The following is a 25,227-nucleotide window of genomic DNA, read 5'->3' as shown; positions in this document are numbered from 1 at the left end:
TGTTAATTCAACCACACCTGGAAACTTAGTATCTGCAGCAAAGTGTTTAGTATCAAAGTAATATGATAGTGATGGTAACGGTAACAAAAGAGTAATGAAAGCAAAGTAATGTTTTTGGTAGTTTGTAGTGATTCTAACAATAGCAACGGGAAAGTAAATAAGCGTAAACCAGTATATGGAAAGCTCGTAGGCATCGGATCAATGATGGATAATTATGCCGGATGCGGTTCATCATGTAATAGTCATAACATAGGGTTACACAGAACTAGCTCCAATTCGTCAATGTAATGTAGGCATGTATTCCGAATATATTCATAGGTGCTTATGGAAAAGAACTTGCATGACATCTTTTGTCCTACCCTCCCGTGGCAGCGGGGTCCTAATGGAAACTAAGGGATATTAAGGCCTCCTTTTAATAGAGAATCGGAACAAAAGCATTAGCACATAGTGAATACATGAACTCCTCAAACTACGGTCATCACCGGTAAGTATCCCGATTATTGTCACTTCGGGGTTAACGGATCATAACACATAATAGGTGACTATAGACTTGCAAGATAGGATCTAGAACTCTCATATATTGATGAAAACATAATAGGTTCAGATCTGAAATCATGGCACTCGGGCCCTAGTGACAAGCATTAAGCATAGCAAAGTCATAGCAACATCAATCTCAGAACATAGTGGATACTAGGGATGAAACCCTAACAAAACTAACTCGATTACATGGTGAATCTCATCCAACCCATCACCGTCTAGCAAGCCTACGATGGAATTACTCATGCATGGCGGTGAGCATAATGAAATTGGTGATGGAGGATGGTTGATGATGACGACGGCGACGAATCCCCCTCTCCGGAGCCCTGAACGGACTCCAGATCAGCCCTCCCGAGAGGTTTTAGGGCTTGGCGGTGGCTCCGTATCATAAAACGTTATGATTTCTTCTCTCAGATTTTTTTCTACCTGAAAGCAGTTATATAGAGTTGGAGTTGGAGTCGGGGGGTCTCTAGGGGGCCCACGAGGTAGGGGGCGCGGCCCCCACCCTCGTGATAAGGGTGTGGGCCCCCTGGTCTTCATCTTTGGCGAGGATTTTTTATTATTTATTGTAAGATATCCCGTGGAGTTTCAGGTCATTCCGAGTACTTTTGTTTTCTGCACATCAAACAACATCATGGCAACTCTGCTGAAAACATCGTCAGTCCGGGTTAGTTCCATTCAAATCATACAAGTTAGAGTCCAAAACAAGGGCAAAAGTGTCTGGAAAAGTAGATACTTGGAGACGTATCAGACCCTACGGGTTCGAGAACTATGTAGACATGACCGAGACATGTGTCCGGTCAATAACCAATAGTGGAACCTAGATGTTCATATTGGCTCCCACATATTCTACGAAGATCTTTATCGGTCAAACCGCATAACAACATATGTTGTTCCCTTTGTCATCAGTATGTTACTTGCCCGAGATTCGATCGTCGGTATCTCAATACCTAGTTCAATCTCGTTACCGGCAAGTCTCTTTACTCGTTCTGTAATACATCATCCCACAACTAACTCATTAGTTGCAATGCTTGCAAGGCTTAAGTGATGTGCATTATCGAGAGGGCCCAGAGATACCTCTCCGACAATCGGAGTGACAAATCCTAATCTCGAAATACGCCAACCCAACAAGTACCTTCAGAGACACTTGTAGAGCACCTTTATAATCACCCAGTTACGTTGTGACGTTTGGTAGCACACAAAGTGTTCCTCCGGTAAACGGGAGTTGCATAATCTCATAGTTATAGGAACATGTATAAGTCATGAAGAAATCAATAGCAGAATACTAAACTATCGTGTGCTAAGCTAACGGAATGGGTCAAGTCAATCACATCATTCTCCTAATGATGTGACCCGGTTAATCAAATGACAACTCATGTCTATGGTTAGGAAACATAACCATCTTTGATCAACAAGCTAGTCAAGTAGAGGCATACTAGTGACAATCTGTTTGTCTATGTATTCACACATGTATTATGTTTCCGGTTAATACAATTCTAGCATGAATAATAAACATTTATCATGATATAAGGAAATAAATAATAACTTTATTATTGCCTCTAGGGCATATTTCCTTCAGTCTCCCACTTGCACTAGAGTCAATAATCTAGATTACACAGTAATGATTCTAACACCACTACAAAAAAATACACTTCCGTGATGGTACGTGTTTGCCATAGTAGGTCGCTTTTTTGTCATGCATGTACATCCATGACAAATTTATGACAGAATCAAGATAGTCATACTCTGTGCTGTCGTAGAAGTGTTCCATGACATTACCAAAATTATCATCACAGAAGTGTCCAATTCCATGACGATAAATCGCGCGTCACAGAAGTGCTTTCGTCAAGGGTGACCGACACGTGGCATCCACCGTAACGGAATGCCGTTAAGCTATCGGGTCGGGTTTTGGATCCGATAACCCATTAACAGCCCCGACCAATGGGTATTTTCCACGTGTAAAATCATCATTGGCTAGAGAAAACACGTGTCGGCTCATCGTCGGGACAGATGTCATCCACTCACTGGACAGAAGGCGCCTATGATATGTCGACACGTGGCATGACCCAACAAGTTTAAATGGGCGGGCCCAACTAAAGGCCCACAAGATTTTGTGGACCATAATGGGCCGGCCCAGCTAAAGGCCCACGAGATTTTGCAGACCATAATGGGCTGGCCCAGCTAAAGGCCCACAAGATTTTGCGGGCCATAATGGGGCGGCCCAGGTAAAGGCCCACAAGATTTTTGTGTGCCGTAATGGGCCGGCCCGGGTAAAGGCCCACAAGATTCTTGCGGATCATAATGGGCCGGCCCAGCTAAAGGCCCATGAGATTTCACCGACATTAATGGGCCGGCCCAGCTGTAGTCCCACAAGATTTTGAGGACCCTAGTAGGCCAGCCCATTAACTGCCTGCCATGTTTTGGGCCAAATGCTGGCCCATATTTGATCCGGTCCATTATTGGTCTGCCATGCTCCGAGCCTAATAGTGGCCCATATGAGATCCGGCCCGTTAAAGGCCTACCACGTTCTAGGCCAAATTATGGCCCAGATCAGGTCCGGCCCTTTAAGAGGCTTTGGGCTCAATTATGGCCCATATCAGATTCGGCCCATCAACTGGACACTATGCTTTTGGGCCCACTTGCTAAAGGCGCACTTAGTAATTCGGCCTGATATTAGTTTTGCCCTGTTGAGGGCCCGTTTAACATTTCGGCCCTATATTAATTTCAGCCTGTTAAAAGCCCATCATATAGTTGGGCCTAACTACGGCCCGGTTTGCATCCGGCCTCCTCGCAGCCGATATCTGATTGGGCCAAATAAGGACCGAGACAATTTTTTGGCCAGTTAAAAGCCCGTGATTTGATTCGCACAATCATGGGCCGGGGTTCATTTCGGGCTGCTGCTGGCCCGTGAGCTGTTTGGCATGTTTCAGGCCCAACCTACATCATGATTGCATGACGGCCCGATTATGTACCGTAATTTTACGGTTTGGCCGGTTTACTGCGAAGACAGGATATATATACAGTAAAATAACTGCAGCATCGTGAATAAGAAAAAACCTAGACTATACAATAAAGAAATTATGGCATATTACATCCACTGGGCATCAAAGTTCGCCACTATGATAATAAAGCACAAGCAAACATCAGATTACATACATTGGGCATCAAAGATCGCCACCAGTGCAAATAAACACGCCGACAAAATAATATACAAAATCGACAGCACTTCAATAGAGTTCAGGAAAGGTTAGCCCTGCTGGGGAGCTGCAGCGCAAGTAGCTGAGCAAGATGATGAGATTGCGCTTGTTCAACACTTATATCTTCCTCACTTTGAAAGATAAACAAGCAGACAGATGACAGGTTTTGCACATAAAAGTATCAGTGCTGACAATTCATCACATTTCTTACTGACGAATAAAGTGACACACTTTAAATTTGCATTAACACAATATGGTATTGTTCAGGTCAAGACATGGCAGGAAATGACATTGTGAAGGAGTTGGCACTTCACGACACCACTGGATTACAGATCAAGAACTCATAAGTATCAATGGTTAGTATGCTGTCAATTTATACCATTTCAGATTGGCAAATAAAGAGACGGTTTAAATAATAGCAGAATGATATGACATTGTTCATAGTTAAGACATTGCAGAATATGACATTGTGCTATAGTGGGTAGGTTCACCACACCACTGGATTACGGATGAAGAACAAAAGCATACATGCAGTGCAAAAGAAGATCACTTGCTTTGTATAGTTTAATTTACATGGTATGAAGAAGGAACTTGGTTGTACAACTGAAAACTTAAATTGAGAAAGGACAAACTTTTGTTTATGAACTACATATAATAAACTTTAAACAAGCAATTTGATGCAAACACCAAAAATAAACAGCTATTGCAGTCATGCCTAACCAAATATATACAACAAAGTTTGAAGGCTTGAGATGGACAAACTTACATTATTGGTGAAGATGGGCTCTATAAAGGCCTCGTCCATGCTCATGGGGGGCAATTCAAGAAGTTTACCACATAATCTTCTTCAAAAGCATTGCCTTTATTCTACATTTTGTTAAGAGTAAATACAGATGTGATAATATACGAAAAAATGGAGAATATTTAAGATAAGATGAAGAGTGATGCTACATAACCAAGTAGCTATAAATGTAAGTGCAGCGATACAGGCAAAAGGTACAGCCAAGAGCAATGCACAGCTAAACTTCTTCAGTACCAACCTTATGGTAAGGGTAAATATAGATCTGGTGTGTAGAAAATGGAGGGCAAAGGAAAATAAGCTGCAGAGTGATGGTACATGAACAACTACCTGTCATTATAAGTACACTGATAAAGGACATCATGTACTTACAAGAACAATGCAGAGCTCAAAAAACATTGGCATTGGATATATTCTACACTAATGTAACCATTCATACAGATCAGATAATTTGGAGCGAACAATTGATAAGCAAGCTATCATGCATACTGCTGTCACATAATGAACCAGGTATGTATGCAAGTACAGTGATACAGGACAACAGGTACTAACAAGAGCAAAGTAGTGGGCAGCATATTTGTGATATCCTGTCGTTCTTGTCAAACCGGAATTCTTCTTCGAGCAGATTTCCTGCAAAAAAGATCCGTAAGGCACATGCGAAAAAGTACAAGTTCAAATTGTCATGTGATTTCATAGACAGTACCTCATCCTGGGAACGAAACCAGTGCATAACAAGGTTTTTCCATTCAATATATTCTAAATTTAGCAAAGGAAACTTCACCGGAAATTCGTTTATAGACTTGCCATCAAAGTGTGATTTCCTCAGGTAACACCGATACTGCTGCAATGCTTCCTTGAAAAGCACAAGCAAGCTTTGCTCGTCATGACTATCCAGATTGACCCTCGCCTACTTACAGCAATGTAATTTAAATCATTGATGTGTTCAATCAGCAGAAAACAGGAAAATAATAACCATGAATAATAGCACTTACATGTAAGTTGGACAGGAAGATGTGAAAATGGTGTTTGTCTTCACAATAATCTTCCCATGATGGGAATATATGCACGTAGTCCCTACCAACATTGAAAGCATTGTCTTTTAAACTGGGAATAAATGGAATGGGGTTCCAATCTGCAGGAATTGGCCGTCTCTGCAGTTGGGATAGGTCTTCGGCCGGTGGACTTGCCGTACTTTTTGCTGGAGTGGGATTTTTCTATGGTACAGTTGGTGCTATGGCAAATGAAATCGGTATACCTTTTGCTGGAGTGCAGGTCCTGTGTGGTGGGGTTAGTGGTGTGGCCAGTGAAGTATGGGTACAGTCTGCTGGAGTCGGTCCTACGTTTTCTGTCACTGGTTGTACAGCCAATATAAGTGGGGTGCTGTCTGATTTCTCCGGCACCACCATGTTTTTCAAGGACTTTGCTGGTGCTCCTTCAGGTTCGGCAATCACCCTCTTCCTTTTTGATGTCTAATGCACAAGAACAACATTTGAGTGGAAAAACATGGTATGATGACAGATGGAATATGTATTGATAATGGATGGGCATGGCATCTCGACATATATGATGAGTAAACTAAGCAGATGGCAGTGCGACAAAGTAGAAGAAATGCAAGACAACATATGCAAGATACGCGCAATCAATAAAACATTGCCAAATTAGAACAGGCACCTTGATGGGTGAACAGGACAGGCCATCTGCCTTTGACTCCTCGAGGTTAGAATAGTCATTAGGATGATATTCTGAACAAGAATCAACAGGTGGGGAGCGTACGAGTTTTGTTGCTTCCAGAATGGCACTCAATGCCTTGCTGCCAATTTTGTAAGTCATTGCTGTGTTCCACAATATTCTTCTGATGTGCGGATTCTGATATTCACTGTAATTGCGTATAATATCTGAGAACCATGAAAACATAAATAGTTGTGAGATTATCTTTGTAATGCAGATGATATTCTAATATAGGGGCGCCCCTGTAAACACTTGTGTGCTATCACTGGATTCTGATGAGAGAGCTCATGTGTGCTGTAATATGGTGTGTGCATTTATATAATCTGGCACAAGTACACAAAAAAATAGGCTCCAGAAGTAAGGATAGCTGGCAGATGATAGGTTCATAATATACTGTATAGAGAGTTTATTGCCAAACCATGATAACAAGAGCACACAGCAACTAGGCAGATCATAGGGCTGTTTGGTTCTAGGCCTAACCATGCCACACTTTGCCATACAATGTTGCCACACTTGCCTAAGGTTAGTTCTTCAAAATGAGAGCCACAAGTTGGCAAGCCTAAGGGAACCTTGCCACACTTTTTGTGTGTATGTGATGTGGGGTGGCTTGCCTAAGGTGTGGCTTGAACCAAACATCCACCCAAGTTGGTCAAACTTGCCTAACCTTAGGTGTGGAAACCTTAGGAAAATTTAGTCTCAAACCAAACAGCCCACATACATAACAGGGGTACACCATAACCAGGATATATAAATCGGGAAAGTGGAACTGGCTGGAAATTACGGTGTTGTATTGCCGCTAGTAATTGAAAGCCTATCGATCACGTACAGGCCAGCTCTATCAGCTGTTGACTGTAGATGTCCCTGCTCCCCTTCCTGACAAGGAACATACTGTGCTTCCCATACAGAACACCGCACGGGCCGCCGACCGAACCACCGGCCCCACCGCCTGTGTTCCTCCGCCACCCCCACCCCCGCTCCCACCCGTGTCGAGTTTTCTTCGTTCGACGAGGCCCCACCACCGCCCCCACATCCACCTTCCCCACCCGAGCCCCTTCGATCGCACCGACGAACTCCGGTGAGCTATGAAAAATCGACTGACCCAATTTTAAAATTTAGTCTACTGTGATTTAACTAGTGTGGAATATAAAAGGGGAAAACCATAAGCATTGCGAGTATGGTGTTGAGCGTGCCATGGCGGATCTGAAGGTGCAAAACGGACAAAGGAAACTTCACAACCAAGATAAGAAATCAGAGTAAAGCAGTGGCGATCTATTTTCTTGTTGCGATAAATAAGTTGAGCAGATATGAAAGAGTACCGCCTCTGGTGCGGCGCCGTGTATGCATCTGCTGAGAATTTGACAGTGCTGCGGTAGTGATGGTTGTCGGCGGCATGGAAGAAGATGTAGGAGGGTAGACGGTGGCGGCGGGGCACGGTGGACGAGATGGTCGTAGGAGCAGCGCCGACAAGGTGGACGACGGTGGGGATGAAGCGAGAGGATGGGATGCAAGGATCCCGGTCCTAAGCCGTGGATGAGAGAGGTCGATCTCTTGTAATGGACGACGGCGTTGGGGTATCAGCTCCGGCATGGTGGAGGAGGACGGCGGTGGATGGGGTGGCGGACGGCGGCGGACGGCGGCGGACGGAGGGGAGTGGGGTGGAGAGGGTGTTTGGGCACCCACGGAGTACGAATGGGGAAAAGGGAGGTAGAGAGGAAGGGGGAACCATGTATTAAGGGCGCGCTTGTCTCAAATGCGAGGAAATTTACAAACTTAGCCCCCGTTTCAAATTTCTACTACATCACAGCAACACTAGTCGGTTGGGGATAGGACGGTAATCTCGCATACACCGAATAGTTGCCGACGAGACTTTGTTTTTGGCGCACACCGTGTATGAATATGAATCGGGGAGGGAGTCGATTTTGGCCGAGGACACACTGTGTTTTGGCGCCCACCGTGTATGAATCCGGGTGAGAGGCAGTTACGTCACGTTTAGGTGAAATTACAAACCTACCCCTATCGAAACCTATAGAAATCCAGCATATAGGCTTTGTGTGGCAGGGATAGGCAGTAGTGATTTCCATCTCGCAGATTTTGGTTTCGAGAGGTTACTGCGACTTTCCCCGCTTCATTCAAATTTTGCAGAGTGCACGTTTATCGTGGCAACTCAATTCGAATCCCGTTTGTATTCTATTTTTTTCGGGCGGGATCCATTTTCAATTGGAATTACATTCTATATACATCATTTTTTATATATACTTTCAAAAGCACAACACCATTTATACATAAATATGGTTTACAAATGGCATGATCTCAGATTCATAAGGTTGTATCCATCAATTTGGATTTTCAAATATTTGAAACCACTTTATGTTGAAATCCAATGTATGCATTCCTCGCTAACTGTCTCCAATTAATGTGTGTTTCATGTGGGTTTTTTTTACTTCTCAAACATGTATAATGTGTTTCACACACGCAACATATAGTGTAATCCCGTTTAGACATTAATTGTATATAAACCATGCATTGTTTGTAATTGAAGAATCTATGGATCACCAATACTGATAAACTATATAATTACACGAGTGCCCAAATTCAAATGAATATGCATGTTTGATACACCAATTTGCATTATGATATTATCGATGTCGTGATCTCCAGTTTAAATATTTGAATCCCCTTTAATCCAGATATTCGTCTCATATAGCTATCACTCATGCTTATATAGGACTATCTCTCTGGACCTATACGCGTTCATCGTCTCTCGGGTATCTCTCGTGCTACCTGTATGTCGACAATGATCTTTTATCTTCGTAACACACTGAAGGTACTCTCTCCCTCGACCTTCATCACTCTATCTCTCTCTAAGTATATCTCGCTCCCTGCTATGTGTCTCTAACTATGATTCTCCATGTGGAATCTCTTTCTCTCACACAAACACAAAACTTTGTCTCCCGGGGTCTCATTTCTCTCTACTATTCCCATGTGTGCCACTCGCACACCCCTCATACAGAGATGTATTTCGCTCCTTAGATATGAGAACCTATGACTCTTCCGCTTCAATATCTCTTTCTCACACACAAACACAAACTCTGTCTCCCAGGGTCTCATATTGCTCCATTGTTCTCTTGTATGTCGCTCACACACACCCTCTCTCCCTAGAGATATCTTGCGTTCCCTCGTATGTCTCTCTAGCTATCACTCTCGTTGTGAAATATCTTTCTCTCTCGCAGACACAGAACTCCATCTCTCTGGATCTCATTTCTCTCTGATATCTGTTTGTATGTGACTCACACACACCCTCTCTCTATCTCTCTCACACCCACACACATAACCCAGCCTTCTGATCCACTCGACTCCTATCTCTAACACACACTAGCTAGCATCTTTATCTTTCTATTTATCTATTTCTCCATCAACCTTCTTTCTCGCCCTCACTCTTGATTCCTATCACACGCACTACATATGTTTCTCTCTACATGTAGTCAAGTGCCCTCTCACACACATATATAACTTCACCCTTGAACCACCGACGATCATCTCCAACACCCAAACTAGCCGGATTGTCCCTCTAGCTAGGCATCTTCCATCTCTGTATCTATCTATAGTTTTCCGTCAACATTTTTTCTCGCACGAGTCTTGGCTTCCTATTCACCCACACTATATATGGTCTCTCTCCATACAATATGCATTTTATAGGTTGGTCTCTTTTGCCACAATCGGTTGAGCCTCACTCCCTCTACTCGCCATATATGCATGCTCCAAGCCCACGCCACTATTCTCTTAAGACGAAACACATGCTCAATTGTCGGACTTCTTCCATGCATTCTCACATGCATGCATATTGTCATACCGATCCGTCTCTCCCATGTCGTTGATCTTATGACTTATGTCTTCTTTCTTTTATCTCGATCATGCGCGCGCGCACACACACACATCCCACGTATACATGTATACCTCTCACACATGCACGTTCAAGGTCTCTATGTCTCCATACGTAGTTAATTACCCTCAATCCTAACGCCACATCGAATCGTTCTCCTCTTTTGTGCACATAACTTCCGCCTGGATGGGTAAAACACACACTCACACTTAACAAATCTTCTCTAGCCCCCCTACCCCCCCGCTTCTCACTCTTCCCCTATATCCCCGAAACCAATAAGACCATCCCTTAGTTTAATTCCCGCCTACATGCACCATCGATATATAGTAGTCTTCCTCGGTGTCTCTCGAACAAACACGTTCTCTCGAAGTCGACTCCTCTCACGCGCACATGTTCAGAAATTAAAAAATTTCTACGCATCACCAAGATCAATCTATGGAGTATTCTAGCAACGAGGGGAATAGGAGTGCATCTACATACCCTTGTAGATCACGAGCGGAAGCGTTCAAGTGAATGGGGATGATGGAGTCATACTCGCCGTGATCCAAATCACCGATGACCAAGTGTCGAATGGACAGCACCTCCGCGTTCAACACACGTACGGTTGGGAAGACGTCTCCTCTTTCTTGATCCAGCAAGGGGGAAGGAGAGGTTGATGAAGATCCAGCAGCATGACAGCGTGGTGGCGGATGCAGCAGGATCCCGGCAGGGCTTCGCCAAGCACAAGCGGAGAGGAGAGGTGTTACGGAGGGAGAGGGAGGCGCCAAGAGCAAGGTACGGCTTCCCTCCCTCCCTTCCACTATATATAGGGGCTAGGGGGCGCATGCCCCCTTGGAGATCCCATCTAAAAGGGGGGCGGCGGCCCCTGGGGGCAACGGCCCCCTTAGGGTTTCCAACCAGGGGGGCGCATGCCCCCTCGGGGGGCAACGGCCCCCTAGGGTTTCCAACCCTAGGCGCCTTGGGCCCTTGGGTGGGGCGCACCAGCCCATCAGGGGCTGGTTCCCACGCCACTTCAGCCCATGGGGCCCTCCGGGATAGGTGCCCCATCCGGTGGACCCCCGGGACCCTTCCGGTGGTCCCAGTACAATACCGGTACCCCCGAAACCTTCCCGCTGGCCGAAACTGGACTTTCTATATATAAATCTTTACCTCCGGACCATTCCGTAACACCTCGTGACGTCCGGGATCTCATCCGGGACTCCGAACAACTTTCGGGTTACTGCATACTAATATCTCTACAACCCTAGCGTCACCGAACCTTAAGTGTGTAGACCCTACGGGTTCGGGAGACATGCAGACATGACCGAGACGCCTCTCCGGTCAATAACCAACAGCGGGATCTGGATACCCATGTTGGCTCCCACTTGCTCCTCGATGATCTCATCGGATGAACCACGATGTCGAGGACTTAATCAATCCCATATTCAATTCCCTTTGTCAATCGGTACGTTACTTGCCCGAGACTCGATCGTCGGTATCCCAATACCTTGTTCAATCTCGTTACCGGCAAGTCACTTTACTCGTACCGTAATGCATGATCCCATGATCAACCACTTGATCACATTGAGCTCATTATGATGATGCATTACCGAGTGGGCCCAGAGATACCTCTCCGTCATACGGAGTGACAAATCCCAGTCTCGATTCGTGCCAACCCAACAGGCACTTTCGGAGATACCTGTAATGTACCTTTATAGTCACCCAGTTACGTTGTGACGTTTGGCACACCCAAGGCACTCCTACGGTATCCGGGAGTTGCACAATCTCATGGTCTAAGGAAATGATACTTGACATTCAGAAAATCTACAGCAAACGAACTACACGATCTTTGAGCTAACCTTAGGATTGGGTCTTGTCCATCACATCATTCTCCTAATGATGTGATCCCGTTATCAATGACATCTAATGTCCATAGTCAGGAAACCATGACTATCCGTTGATCAACGAGCTAGTCAACTAGAGGCTCACTAGGGATGTGTTGTGGTCTATGTATTCACACATGTATTATGATTTCCAGATAATACAATTATAGCATGAATAATAGACAATTATCATGAACAAGGAAATATAATAATCATTTTATTATTGCCTCTAGGGCATATTTCCAACAGTCTCCCACTTGCACTAGAGTCATGTTGGGGAACGTAGTAATTTCAAAAAAATTCCTACGCACACGCAAGATCATGGTGATGCATAGCTACGAGAGGGGAGAGTGTGATCTACGTACCCTCGTAGACCGACAGCGGAAGCGTTAGCACAACGCGGTTGATGGAGTCGTACGTCTTCACGGCCCGACCGATCAAGCACCGAAACTACGGCACCTCCGAGTTTTAGCACACGTTCAGCTCGATGACGATCCCCGGACTACGATCCAGCAAAGTGTCGGGGAAGAGTTCCGTCAGCACGACGGCGTGGTGACGATCTTGATGTTCTACTATCGCAGGGCTTCGCCTAAGCACCGCTACAATATTATCGAGGATTATGGTGGAAGGGGGCACCGCACACGGCTAAGACTATGATCACGTGGATCAACTTGTGTCTATGGGGTGCCCCCTGCCTCCGTATATAAAGGATCAAGGGGGGGGTGCGGCCGACCAGGAGGAGGGCGCGCCAGGAGGAGTCCTACTCCCACCGGGAGTAGGATTCCCCCCTTTCCTAGTTGGAATAGGATTCGGGAAGGGGGAAAGGAGAGAGAGAGAAGGAAGGGGGGCGCCGGCCCCCTCTCCTTGTCCTATTCGGACTAGGGGGGAGGGGCGCGCGACCCAGCCCTGGCCACCTCTCCTCTCTTCCACTATAGCCCACTAAGGCCCATATACCTCCCGGGGGGTTCCGGTAACCTCCCGGTACTCCGGTAAAATCCTGATTTCACCCAGAACACTTCCATTATCCAAATATAGGCTTCCAATATATCAATCTTTATGTCTCGACCAATTCGAGACTCCTCGTCATGTCCGTGATCACATCCGGGACTCCGAACAAACTTCGGTACATCAAAATGCATAAACTCGTAATATAACTATCATCAAAACCTTAAGCGTGCGGACCCTACGGGTTCGAGAACAATGTAGACATGACCGAGACACGTCTCCGGTCAATAACCAATAGCGGAACCTGGATGCTCATATTGGCTCCCACATATTCTACGAAAATCTTTATCGGTCAGACCGCATAACAACATACGTTGTTCCCTTTGTCATCGGTATGTTACTTGCCCGAGATTCGATTGTCGGTATCTCAATACCTAGTTCAATCTCGTTACCGGCAAGTCTCTTTACTCGTTTCGTAATACATCATCTCGCAACTAACTCATTAGTTGTAATGCTTGCAAGGCTTATGTGATGTGCATTACCGAGAGGGCCCAGAGATACCTCTCCGACATTCGGAGTGACAAATCCTAATCTCGAAATACGCCAACCCAACATGTACCTTTGGAGACACCTGTAGAGCACCTTTATAATCACCCATTTACGTTGTGACGTTTGGTAGCACACAAAGTGTTCCTCCGGCAAACGGGAGTTGCATAATCTCATAGTCATAGGAACATGTATAAGTCATGAAGAAAGGAATAGCAACATACTAAACGATCGGGTGCTAAGCTAATGGAATGGGTCATGTCAATTAGATCATTCACCTAATGATGTGATCCCGTTAATCAAATAACAACTCTTTGTCCATGGTTAGGAAACATAACCATCTTTGATTAATGAGCTAGTCAAGTAGAGGCATACTAGTGACACTCTGTTTGTCTATGTATTCACACATGTATTATGTTTCCGGTTAATACAATTCTAGCATGAATAATAAACATTTATCATGATATAAGGAAATAAATAATAACTTTATTATTGCCTCTAGGGCATATTTCCTTCACTTACAACATAGGCAAGAACTCCTACTTTGACTGTTCCATTTTGAACTACTTCAAAATCTTGTCAAGGTATGTACTCATTGAAAATATATCAAGCGTCTTGATCTATCTCTATAGATCTTGATGCTCAATATGTAAGTAGCTTCACCGAGGTCTTTCTTTGAAAAACTCCTTTCAAATACTCCTTTATGCCTTCCAGAAAATTCTACATTATTTCCGATCAACAATATGGCATTCACATACACTTATCAGAAATGTTGTAGTGCTCCCACTCACTTTCTTGTAAATACAGGCTTCACCGCAAGTCTGTATAAAACCATATATTTTGATCACTTTATAAAAGCATATATTCCAACTCTGAGATGCTTGCGAACCATGCCTCATGGGCAAGATGACTAAGACTCTGTTCTTCAGAACAATGGAGCGAGCAACAAACTTGTTGGAAATAATACATACTGGTGTATGCGGTCTGATGAGTGTTGAGGCTCGCGGCGGGTACTCGTTATTCTGACCTTTGCAGGTGATTTGAGCAGATATGGGTATATCTACTTGATGAAACATAAGTTTGAAACATTTGAAAAGTTCAAATAATTTCAGAGTGAAGTTGAAAATCATCGTAACAAGAAAATAAAGTTTCTACAATCTGATCATGGAGGTGAATATTTGAGTTACGAGTTTGGTCTTCATTTGAAACAATGTGGAATAGTTTTGTAAAGTCACCTCGAACACCATAGCGTAATGGTGTGTCCAAACATCGTAATCATACTTTATTAGATATGGTGCGATCTATGATGTCTCATACTGATTTACTGCTATCGTTTTGGGGTTATGCTTTAGAGACGGCTGCATTCACGTTAAATAGGGAACCATCTAAATTCGTTGAGACGACACCATATGAGCTGTGGTTTGGCAAGAAACCCAAGTTGTCGTTTCTTAAAGTTTGGGGTTGCGATGCTTATGTGAAAAGGCTTCAACCTGATAAGCTCGAACCCAAATTGGAAATATGTGTCTTCATAGGATACCCAAAGTAGACTATTGGGTACACCTTCTATCACAGATCCGAAGGCAAAATATTCGTTGCTAAAAATGGGTCCTTTCTAGAGAAGGAGTTTCTCTCGAAATAAGTGAGTGGGAGGAAAGTAGAACTTGATGAGGTAATTGTACCTTCTCCCGAATTGGAAAGTAGTTCATCACAGAAATCAGTTCTAGTGATTCCTACACCAATTAGTGAGGAAGCTAATGACGATGATCATGAAACTTCTGATCAAGTTACTAACGAACCTCGTAGGTCAACCAGAATAAGATCCACACAAGAGTGGTACGGTAATCCTGTTCTGGAGGTCATGTTACTTGACCATGACGAACCTACGAACTATGAGGAAGCGATGATGAGCCCAGATTCCGCAAAATGGCTTGAGGCCATGAAATCTGAGATAGGATCCATGTATGAGAACAAAGTGTGGACTTTGGTTGACTTGCCCGATGATCGGAAAGCCATAGAGAATAAATGAATCTTCAAGAAGAAGACTGACGCTGACGGTAATGTTACTGTCTACAAGGCTCGACTTGTTGCAAAAGGTTTTCGACAAGTTCAAGGAGTTGACTATGAAGAGACCTTCTCACACGTAGCGATGCTTAAGTCTGTCCGAATCATGTTAGCAATTGCCGCATTTTATGATTATGAAATTTGGCAAATGGATGTCAAAACTGCATTCCTTAATGGATATCTTAAAGAATAGTTGTATATGATGCAACCAGAAGGTTATGTCGATCCTAAAGGTGCTAACAAAGTGTGCAAGCTCCAGTGATCCATTTATGGAAAGGTGCAAGCCTCTCGGAGTTGGAATTTATGCTTTGATAATGTGATCAAAGCATATGGTTTTATACAAACTTTTGGAGAAGCCTGTATTTACAAGAAAGTGAGTGGGAGCTCTGAAGCATTTCTGATATTATATGTGGATGACATATTGTTGATCAGAAATGATACTGAATTTTTGAATAGCATAAAAGGATACTTGAATAATAATTTTTCAATGAAAGACCTCGGTGAAGCTGCTTACATATTGGGCATCAAGATCTATAAAGATATACCAAGAAGCTTAATTGGACTTTCACAAAGCACATACCTTGATAAAGTTTTGAAGAAGTTCAAAATGGATCAGTCAAAGAAAGGGTTCTTGCCTGTGTTACAAGGTGTAAAGTTGAGTCGGACTCAATGCCCAACCACTACAGAAGATAGAGAGAAAATGAAAGTCATTACCTATGCTCCAGCCATAGGTTCTATCATGTATGCAATGTTGTGTACCAGACTTGATGTGTGCCTTGCTATTAGTTTAGAAGGGAGGTACCAAAGTAATCCAGGAGTGGATCACTGGACAGGGTCAAGAACATCCTGGAATATCTGAAAAGAACTAAGGATATGTTTCTTGTTTATGGAGGTGACAAAGAGCTCGTCGTAAATGGTTACATCGATGCAAGCTTTGACACTGATCCGTATGACTCTAAGTCACAAACCGGATACATATTTATATTGAATGGTGGAGCTGTCAGTTGGTGCAGTTCCAAGCAGAGCGTCATGGCGGGATCTACGTGTGAATCAGAGTACATAGCTGCTTCGGAAGCAACAAATCAAGGAGTCTGGATGAAGGAGTTCATATCCGATCTAGGTGTCATACCTAGTGCATCGGGTCCAATGAAAATCTTTTGTGACAATACTGGAGCAATTGCCTTGGCGAAGGAACCCAGATTTCACAAGAGAACCAAACACATCAAGAGACGCTTCAATTCCATCCGTGATCAATTCAAGGAGGGAGACATAGAGATTTGCAAGATACATACGGATCTGAATGTTGCAGACCCGTTGACTAAGCCTCTCTCACGAGCAAAACATGATCAGCACCAAGACTCCATGTGTGTTACAATCATTACTATGTAATCTAGATTATTGACTCTACTGCAAGTGGGAGACTGAAGGAAATATTCCCTAGAGGCAATAATAAAGTTGTTATTTATATTTCCTTATATCACGATAAATGTTTATTGTTCATGCTAGAATGGGATTAACTGGAAACTTAGTACATGTGTGGATACATAGACAAATAGAGTGTCCCTAGTATGCCTCTACTAGACTAGCTCGTTAATCAAAGATGGTTAAGTTTCCTGACCCTAGATATGTGTTGTCATTTGATGAACGGGATCACATCATTAGAGAATGATGTGATGGAAAAGACCCATCTGTTAGCTTAGCATAAATGATCGTTTAGTTTTATTGCTATTGCTTTCTTCATAACTTATACATGTTCCTCTGACTATGAGATTATGCAACTCCCGAATACCGGAGGAACACCTTGTGTGCTATCAAACGTCGCAACGTAACTGGGTGATTATAAAGATGCTCTACAGGGGTCTTCAATGGTATTTGTTGAGTTGGCATAGATCAAGATTAGGATCTGTCACTCCGTGTTTCGGAGAGGTATCTCTGGGCCCTCTTGGTAATGCTCATCACTATAAGCCTTGCAAGAAATGTGACTAATGAGTTAGTTGTGGGATGATGCATTACGTAACGAGTAAAGAGACTTGCCGGTAACGAGATTGAACTAGGTATGATGATACCGACGATCGAATCTCGGGCAAGTAACATACCGATGACAAAGGGAACAGCGTATGTTGTTATGCGGTTTGACCAATAAAGATCTTCATAGAATATGTAGGAGCCAATATGAGCATCTAGGTTCCACTATTGGTTATTGGCCGGAAATGAGTCTCGGTCATGTCTACATAGTCCTCGAACCCATAGGGTTCGCACGCTTAACGTTCGTCGGTATTATGAGTTTATGTGTTTTGATGTACCGAAGGTTGTTCGGAGTCCCGGATGAGATCAGGGACATGACGAGCAGTATCGAAATGGTCGATACATAAAGATTGATATATTGGATGATGTTATTCGGACACCGGATGAGTTCCGAGAGGTACCGGATAATTATCGGAGTGCCGGAGGGTTATCGGGACCCCCTAGGGGAACTAATGGGCCTTGATGGCCTTAGTGTGGAGAGAGGAAGGGCCACAAGGGGCTGCCCCCCCCCCGCCTTGGGTCCGAATTGGACTAGGGGAAGGGGGCGGCGCCCCCCTTTCCTTCCTTCCCCCTCTCTCTTCCTTCTTTCCCCTTTCCTCCGGATGGAAGCCTACTAGGACTTGGAGTCCTAGTAGGACTCCCTCCTCCTGGCGTGCCCTACAGGACGGCCTCCCCCTCCCCTCCTTTATATACGGGGCAGGGGGCACCCTAGAACACACAAGTTTCTCTTAACCGTGTGCGGTGCCCCCCTCCACAGTTACACACCTCGGTCATATCGTTGTAGTGCTTAGGAGAAGCCCTGCGCCGGTAACTTCATCATCGTCGTCGCCACACTGTCGTGCTGATGGAACTCTCCCTCGTCCTCAACTGGATCAAGAGATCGATGGACTTCATCGAGCTGAACGTGTGCTGAACGCGGGGGTGCCGTACGTTCATTGCTTGGATCGATTGGATCATGAAGACGTTCGACTACATCAACCGCGTTACTAAACGCTTCCGCTTTCGGTGTACGAGGGTACATGGACACACTCTACCCGCTCATTGCTATGCTTCTCCTAGATAGATCTCGCGTGGTCGTAGGAATTTTTTTGAAATACTACATTCCCCAACAATAGGAGACGGACCAGCCCACTTGGGACTCGAGGCCATGCCGCCTCCAATATGCACTACTCCTCCTTGTCGGAGTCTGTCGCCTGTCCAATGCCGGTTGACGTGAGGCTGATGATGGACGTGGATGGGCCTACACTTTCCTCATGCCACTGGTAGGACACGCAGCTGGCAGAGTTCTCATTCATGATTGCATGTGCCGCCCACGCCGCCTCAACATCACGAGGGATGGCGTGAGCATGGGTGGCCTCGTAGAGCGCCCGTGTTTTGGCCACGACGTTGGGGTTCGCCGCTACCATGGCCGCTATACCTTCCTCACTCGCGCGCTCGCCATGGATTTTTCCGTCTGCTAGCCGATGTTGCTTGAGGAGGAAGAGTTTGTACTGATGCTCCTCGACATAGGCGTCGTCTACTCCTTCGCCGTAGTCTCATTGAAGTGCGCCTGCGGCTGCTCGAAAGTCAAGTCGGCGCGGGCGCCGACGCCTCGTCGTAGTCGAAGGCCATCTCCATCGTCAGGTCATCATCGGAGACCCCCGAGAGCTGGCCGACATGCTGCCCTCTAGCTACCTAGCACATCGGCTCTATCAGGCGGCTGCAAGGGCATCCACCTCGTGCTTCTGCTCCATTGAGAGGCTCTCCCACAACCCGTTCCCGCTCGCAGTCAGGGCGGATGTGGTGCACAAGAGGAGAGTGTGGAGCGGACATGGTGTGATGTGGTTTGAGCCATGAGTTAGCCGCCTTTAAATAGTGGATGCCAGTGAGGCCAAGCGTCCAGTTGTGTCAATGCGCGGGCGGCAGAGATGGTTTCTTGGCCGACATGTGTGTTTAATGGCGGCAAATGGACAGACAGGCATTGAACATGCATGTTAGATATATGTCCCACCCCATCTAGTATACGTCTCACCGACAATGAATAGACGCATACATTGGGGATGCAGCACGGGTAGTGCCCTCAGCCAGCGAGCTGCTTTAATGTTGGTGCCAGTGAGAGGTCACATCCGCTCTGGGCCAACATCAATGTGGAGCAGCCGCTTTAAAGCGGCATGAATGCGGGCAACTGGCCTCGGGCAGGAAAGGGCGGGCGAGGAAGATGGTTTTGGGTATGCCAGGATTGTCGAAAGCTGGTGTGGCAGCGGTCTAGACACCCCGCGAATCCCCTCCCCCTCCCCTCTGGTGTTTGCTTCTGGTTTACGAGAAAAAGGACGTCCAGACCGGCCAGCAAACGGAGGCGGGACCGCGTCAGATGGCAAAAAGACCACACGGTCTAAATGTATGCGGACGGTTTGAGGGTCCGCGTTGAAGATGACCTTAGACAAGTTACATTCTACTAACCCCACGGTCAGGATGTAAGAGGGCATCTGGTTTTGTGGCTATCCACCACAGGACAAGGATAAACACTTTTCCCAAGGATGCCACTTGTTTGGTTGAGGGAAAAGGAAAGAAGGGGTAACTAAATATGTGGAAATATTCTGCTAAAAGTTGCTTGCTACAGTCAGGATGTAAGTGACTTACATCCCGACCCCACAGTGGGCGAGCTATGACCAAAGACCAGTTCTTTTAATGCGATTCTGAAGAATCACGGTCCAAAGAATCAAAATCATAAAAGAAGTCATCTATGTCCCAGGAACCGCCTAAAATCAACCCAGAATCGCGGTGCAATCTAGAATCGCGGAAACTTGCGATTCTCATAATTCTAGCCAGTCCCTCAAAACAAAAAGCTTTGTTCCAAACTAGTACCCCTATTGGACAATTTGTTTACGGCCAGAATGCCACTCAGGCCTTGCCGACCGAGAGAGGCCCAAAACGACTGGTTCATCCCTGCAGCAGTCTGTGATGCTGGCGACTTGTCGTATCCTGACGACCGAGGTTTTTATTTTAGAAGAAGTTCAAAAAAGATTTTGCCCCTCGGGCCTCAGACAATCATGTTTTTGTGTCTTGCTCCCTGAAGATCCTTGGCTAGTTCTGCCATTGCCACCACCCAAAAGAAAATAAAACAGTGAGAGATCTCTTGAGCCCCGTGGGCTGGGCCTGCCATGCATCGTCACATGTCGACCCAAGAAAAAGAGCACAAAAAGTAGAGGAGAAGTGGAGAAAGCAAAGGCAGGGAGCGTGGCGCATGTGAGAAAAATAACTCACCGGCCGGCCGGAGCCTCCCGTTCCATCCTCCGGAGGTGGCGCGGTGAATTCATCCGCCACCCTTTTCAATTAATGCGTCCGAGAGGCTCCTCTCTAGAGCAGTGCACAAACGCCCACAAATTTCAACCCACTCGATATCTTCTTCCTCCTCAACTTGTTCACTGCAGGCTCTTCTTCCGGCGGACGCACAGCACACCGGCCGTGCATGCACGCATGAAGGCCGGCGTGTGATCGCAGATCGGGAGCCAGCTGCATGCATGCGCTCGCCGTGAGGTTATCAAAGCTACGTCGTCGTGATCATGGAAAAACAGGTACATGCATGCATCGATCACGCACCGCCTGGCCATGCATGGCCGATCAGTTTCGGATGTGTTTGTTGGTCACCATGCGTGGTCGCTCTGAGCAGGGAAGCAGCCACCAGCTGGACACCTTCGCTCAACTGGACGGCGGGGCGGCGCCGGAGGAGCCGATCGGTGGCGGCGCGGCAGCCGAGATGGTGGACTACATGCTGGGCCAGACGACGCCGCTGCCTCCGGGAGGGCCGCACGGCCAGGTGTCCTTGGACAAGCTCAGCTTCTCCGACGTGCTACAGTTCGCCGACTTCGGCCCCAGGCTCGCGCTCAACCAGCCGTCCGCCGACCACGACGACGCCCGTGACGACGACGAGGAGGACAGCTACTTCTTCAGGTTCCAGTCCCAGCTCTCCGGCTCGGACGACCCTGATCCCCGCGGAGGCGCAGGTATCCACCACGCGGCGGAGCACGAGGGCAGCAAGACGGCGGACGGATCAGGAGGCCCGCACGATCATGGCGGCGGCGTCTCCGAGAGCACCACGCTGGTGCAGCAGTCCGACGGTGGCGGCAGGGTAGGCCAGAAGGCTGGCGGGGAGCAGGCGAAGAGCGGGCGGCGGAAGCGGCCCAGGTCGACGAAGACCAGCGAGGAGGTGGAGAGCCAGCGGATGACGCACATCGCCGTCGAGCGCAACCGGCGGCGACAGATGAACGATTACCTCAGGGTCCTCAGGTCCCTCATGCCAGGATCCTACGTCCAAAGGGTATATGTTTGCACATCTTACTCGCTACCATTGCAACATATAGTTCATCGCTTGCAGTGACATTTCAACGAACAATTTGATTTTCATATGAATTATAAGAACCCAAACTTAAACTTATGGTAGTTCCAATTAAGCCTAAGATTTTCTTATGTCTAAGTCGATGGTGCTATATGAGACATCACGTGAGTCACGAGGGATTGAACTTTTGGTAACATAAAAATTCCAGACCTCGCGGAAATATCTATAAAAAATGAAGTTCTTTCGGATTTCGATCTATCAAATTGCACTGATTTTAAAGAAATTTGGTTTAATTTAAATTTGGTTTGGAACTAGTTCAAATCTGGACAGGAATTTCAAGGTTACAAAAAAAATCTCGCTTAAGATATGTTAGTGCGATTTGCATCGATCGTCGTGTTTTTTTTCTTCCTTCCTCTACTTTGAAGCCAACCTCAATTACTTTGACGATGTTAGGGTTAACTTGGGGTTTACATGCTCAAGGTTTTCTTTTGTTATCAAAACAAAGGGTGGCAGACGAAGCAGACTAGAATTGGATAGCCCTGAATATCATGTGTTGAGACATACTCCCATGCTCCAGCGCCATGTGGGCCGTTGGATCTCAGATCTACTGGTCATAGTGAGACTCCTAGAACATGCACACAAATATGGGACTCTCGAGGCGGTTTTTTGCAAATTTACAAAGCCTCCGACCATGATCAATGGATCTCGTATCCAATGGCCCACGTGGCCTTGGAGCATGGGAGCACCTAATATTCTCCCAAGCCGAGAGTACTATTTTGTCTTCCAAAGCATGGATTTAAAATTTGGATTTGCTAATTTTCAGTCAACACCGAGGACTGTCGATCTTGATGATGAGATTCATGCAAGTTTTTATCTTCCCCTAGCTCTGAAAATTATGACTACCCTTTTTACTGAATGAACAAGTTTTCGTAGCACGATGAACATTTTTCGAGAGTTGAATAAATTTTGTAAAATCGACAATGAATTTGTTAACTTTTAGGCGACGGAGACATAGGCACTCCCTTTAAAATTTCATAGCTAGTTACCCGCAAAAAACAAACTTAGCTAGTTAGATGCTTTTTTTTCAATGTTATCAGTCTGCCTTAGAGTTTATTTGTGTAATTTCTAAAGAAGCTAACGAAGTGCCTGATATACCAGTAGGTCCAGTACACCTAATCCATACAATATTCCCCTAAAAAACCTAATCCATACACCATACAATACATGACCCCCTATAACTTTGGTAACATATGGCACGATGCCGTGCAGGGAGATCAAGCATCCATCATAGGCGGAGCCATAGAGTTCATACGTGAGCTAGAGCAGCTAATCCAGTGCCTCGAGTCACAGAAGCGGCGGCGCCTGTACGGCGACACGCCACGGCCGGTCGCTGACGCGTCCGCCCCGGTGGTGCCGGCGACATCCATCCACGAGCCGCCGCCGCAAGGGCACGAGGCTGCGCCGTTCTACGTCTCCCCGAGCCTCTCGTTCCCCGGGGCGGGGAACGGTGACGGTGCCGCCGGAGCCAAGGTGATGATCGACCTCGACGCGTGCGGCGGCGGGCTCCGGGAGGAGGTGGCCGAGAACAAGTCGAGCCTGGCGGACATCGAGGTGCGCGTGCTGGGCGAGGACGCGGTGATCAAGGTCCTGTCTCGCCGCCGGCCGGAGCAGCTGATCAAGACCATCGCCGTGCTGGAGGAGATGCACATGTCCATCCTCCACACCAACATCACCACCATCGAGCAGACCGTCCTCTACTCCTTCAACGTCAAGGTACGCACGAGCATTCATTTTGTGTACCAACTGAATGCAGATCAGATTATCGACCGCGGGATTGAATTGCTGCTTCTGATGTTAGATCACGAGCGAGCCAAGATTCACGGCCGAGGAGATCGTTGGCGCCGTCCACCAGATCCTCAGCTTCATCGACGTCAACTACACGTTATGACCGACCCATCCCTTTACTCAGGATTGAGCTCCTGTTGTCGATCTCGACTCGATTAATTTCAAATTCTATACGTACATTGTGCGCTTAATTATATTTTTTCCTCCCTCGAGTACTTGTGCTTAATTGTATCTGTATGACGATATACACTGTTCCTTCTTCACTCTCGTATGCATGTAAACTGATTAGATGTACAATGAGTGACTCCATATATACTCTATAATGGGGTTGTCTATATGTAAGTTATCTGAATTTTCAAATATTTCATTTAATTTTTTTACCAGCCTTCGTTTGCGACCAAGAACTAACATGTTTTTTTTCTTTTTGGTGAATGAACTATTAAATTTCTTAACGTGGTGTCCCTGCTACGCCAATTGGTGAGCCTACTCGAAAGATATTCAACTCAAGTGATTAGCACACATAAAAAAGGGAAGGGATTTGGGAATAACAACTACTATTGATTCATAGAGAATGAAACAAAATTAGAAGAAAAAAAGGGCAAGCAACAAAAAAACTTATTATTAGTAGACATAATTCATGGACTGGTATTTTTTATTTTATTTTTGCGAGAATTTTTTTTTTGATCTCTTCATCTTCAATCATGGTATTAACTGCAAGAGAATGAAACAAAAGAGATCCGGTGATATTTTGATGGTTGTTAATAAAGCAACGATTGAGGTTTGAAAAATGCAGGTGGGTGATTTTGCTGTCAAAATTCATGTGTATTCGAGAGTTGATGGCTTTATTTTGGTTTTGGTGGCAGTATATGGGGCTGCCCAATCAGATCTTAAACCTGCTTTCCTAGTTGGGTTGAGTTGTGATTTGTGGCTATGAATCTTTACCCGTATTGGTGTTGGAGACTTTAATACTCCCTCCGTTCCTTTATGTAAGGTGTGTTTGTTTTTTGATAAAATTCCACAATGTAAGATGTATTTTTTTTCTAATTTCTCATAATTCCGTTTTTGACCCTCTAGGAAAAGAAAAGTATATCTCCCCCGATTGCATGTGTCTACTTCTAGAGAAAAAAGGGAATGTATCCCTCTCCCGATTGTGTGTATCTCTTCCTTTCCTAGCCTAAATGATTTACTTGCTGCTAATCAACGAATTAGACAAGAGTAATTTCGTCCTAAATTATTAATATTTATGTGCCTTGGTCATCATGCCAGAAATAATACACCTTAGATAAAGGAACAAAGAGAGTATAATTTAGAGACAGGACACGGAAGGAATGATAACTTTGACGCTAGATGACCCTTTACATTCGATGCTGTTATTGAAAACCTAGATTTGAGATAGCTCTTTCGGGTCGATGGTATAATTCGGCTAACGGTCTGTAAACAGCAACGTACGAGAAGTTGGATCATATCTTGACAAGTTTCCTCTGGTA

The 25,227-nt window shown here is 45.5% G+C and overlaps 2 protein-coding genes across 2 annotated transcripts in view; one reads left to right on the top strand and one right to left on the bottom strand.

Moving 5' to 3' along the window:
• The window catches only part of LOC125532939 (putative respiratory burst oxidase homolog protein H), a 37,382-nt gene extending 18,396 nt beyond the window's left edge, over positions 1-18,986 (bottom strand). Inside the window, exon 1 of the mRNA XM_048696786.1 lies at positions 18,825-18,986. Coding sequence (XP_048552743.1) covers positions 18,825-18,986 — 162 coding nt within the window. The remainder of the gene's footprint in view (positions 1-18,824) is intronic.
• A 1,892-nt stretch (positions 18,987-20,878) lies between these two features.
• LOC125521122 (transcription factor FAMA-like) lies at positions 20,879-24,120 on the top strand. The gene is made up of 4 exons (XM_048686172.1): positions 20,879-21,134; positions 21,230-21,877; positions 23,165-23,668; positions 23,754-24,120. The coding sequence occupies exons 1-4, from the start codon at positions 21,123-21,125 to the stop codon at positions 23,841-23,843; spliced, it is 1,254 nt and encodes a 417-aa protein (XP_048542129.1). The 5' UTR covers positions 20,879-21,122; the 3' UTR covers positions 23,844-24,120.
• Positions 24,121-25,227: the final 1,107 nt, after the last annotated feature.

The sequence above is a fragment of the Triticum urartu genome, chromosome 1, assembly GCF_003073215.2.
Source record: "Triticum urartu cultivar G1812 chromosome 1, Tu2.1, whole genome shotgun sequence".
NCBI lineage: Eukaryota > Viridiplantae > Streptophyta > Magnoliopsida > Poales > Poaceae > Triticum > Triticum urartu.
Note: the sequence above shows the minus strand (reverse complement) of the source record. Positions and strands in the feature narration are given on the sequence as shown.

What these genes read in the sequence shown, in the direction of transcription:
- LOC125521122 (XM_048686172.1), top strand. An exon ending in CAGGATCCTACGTCCAAAGG is followed by an intron (nt 21,878 to 23,164) that starts GTATATGTTTGC and finishes GATGCCGTGCAG; the next exon opens with GGAGATCAAGCATCCATCAT. An exon ending in TCTACTCCTTCAACGTCAAG is followed by an intron (nt 23,669 to 23,753) that starts GTACGCACGAGC and finishes TTCTGATGTTAG; the next exon opens with ATCACGAGCGAGCCAAGATT.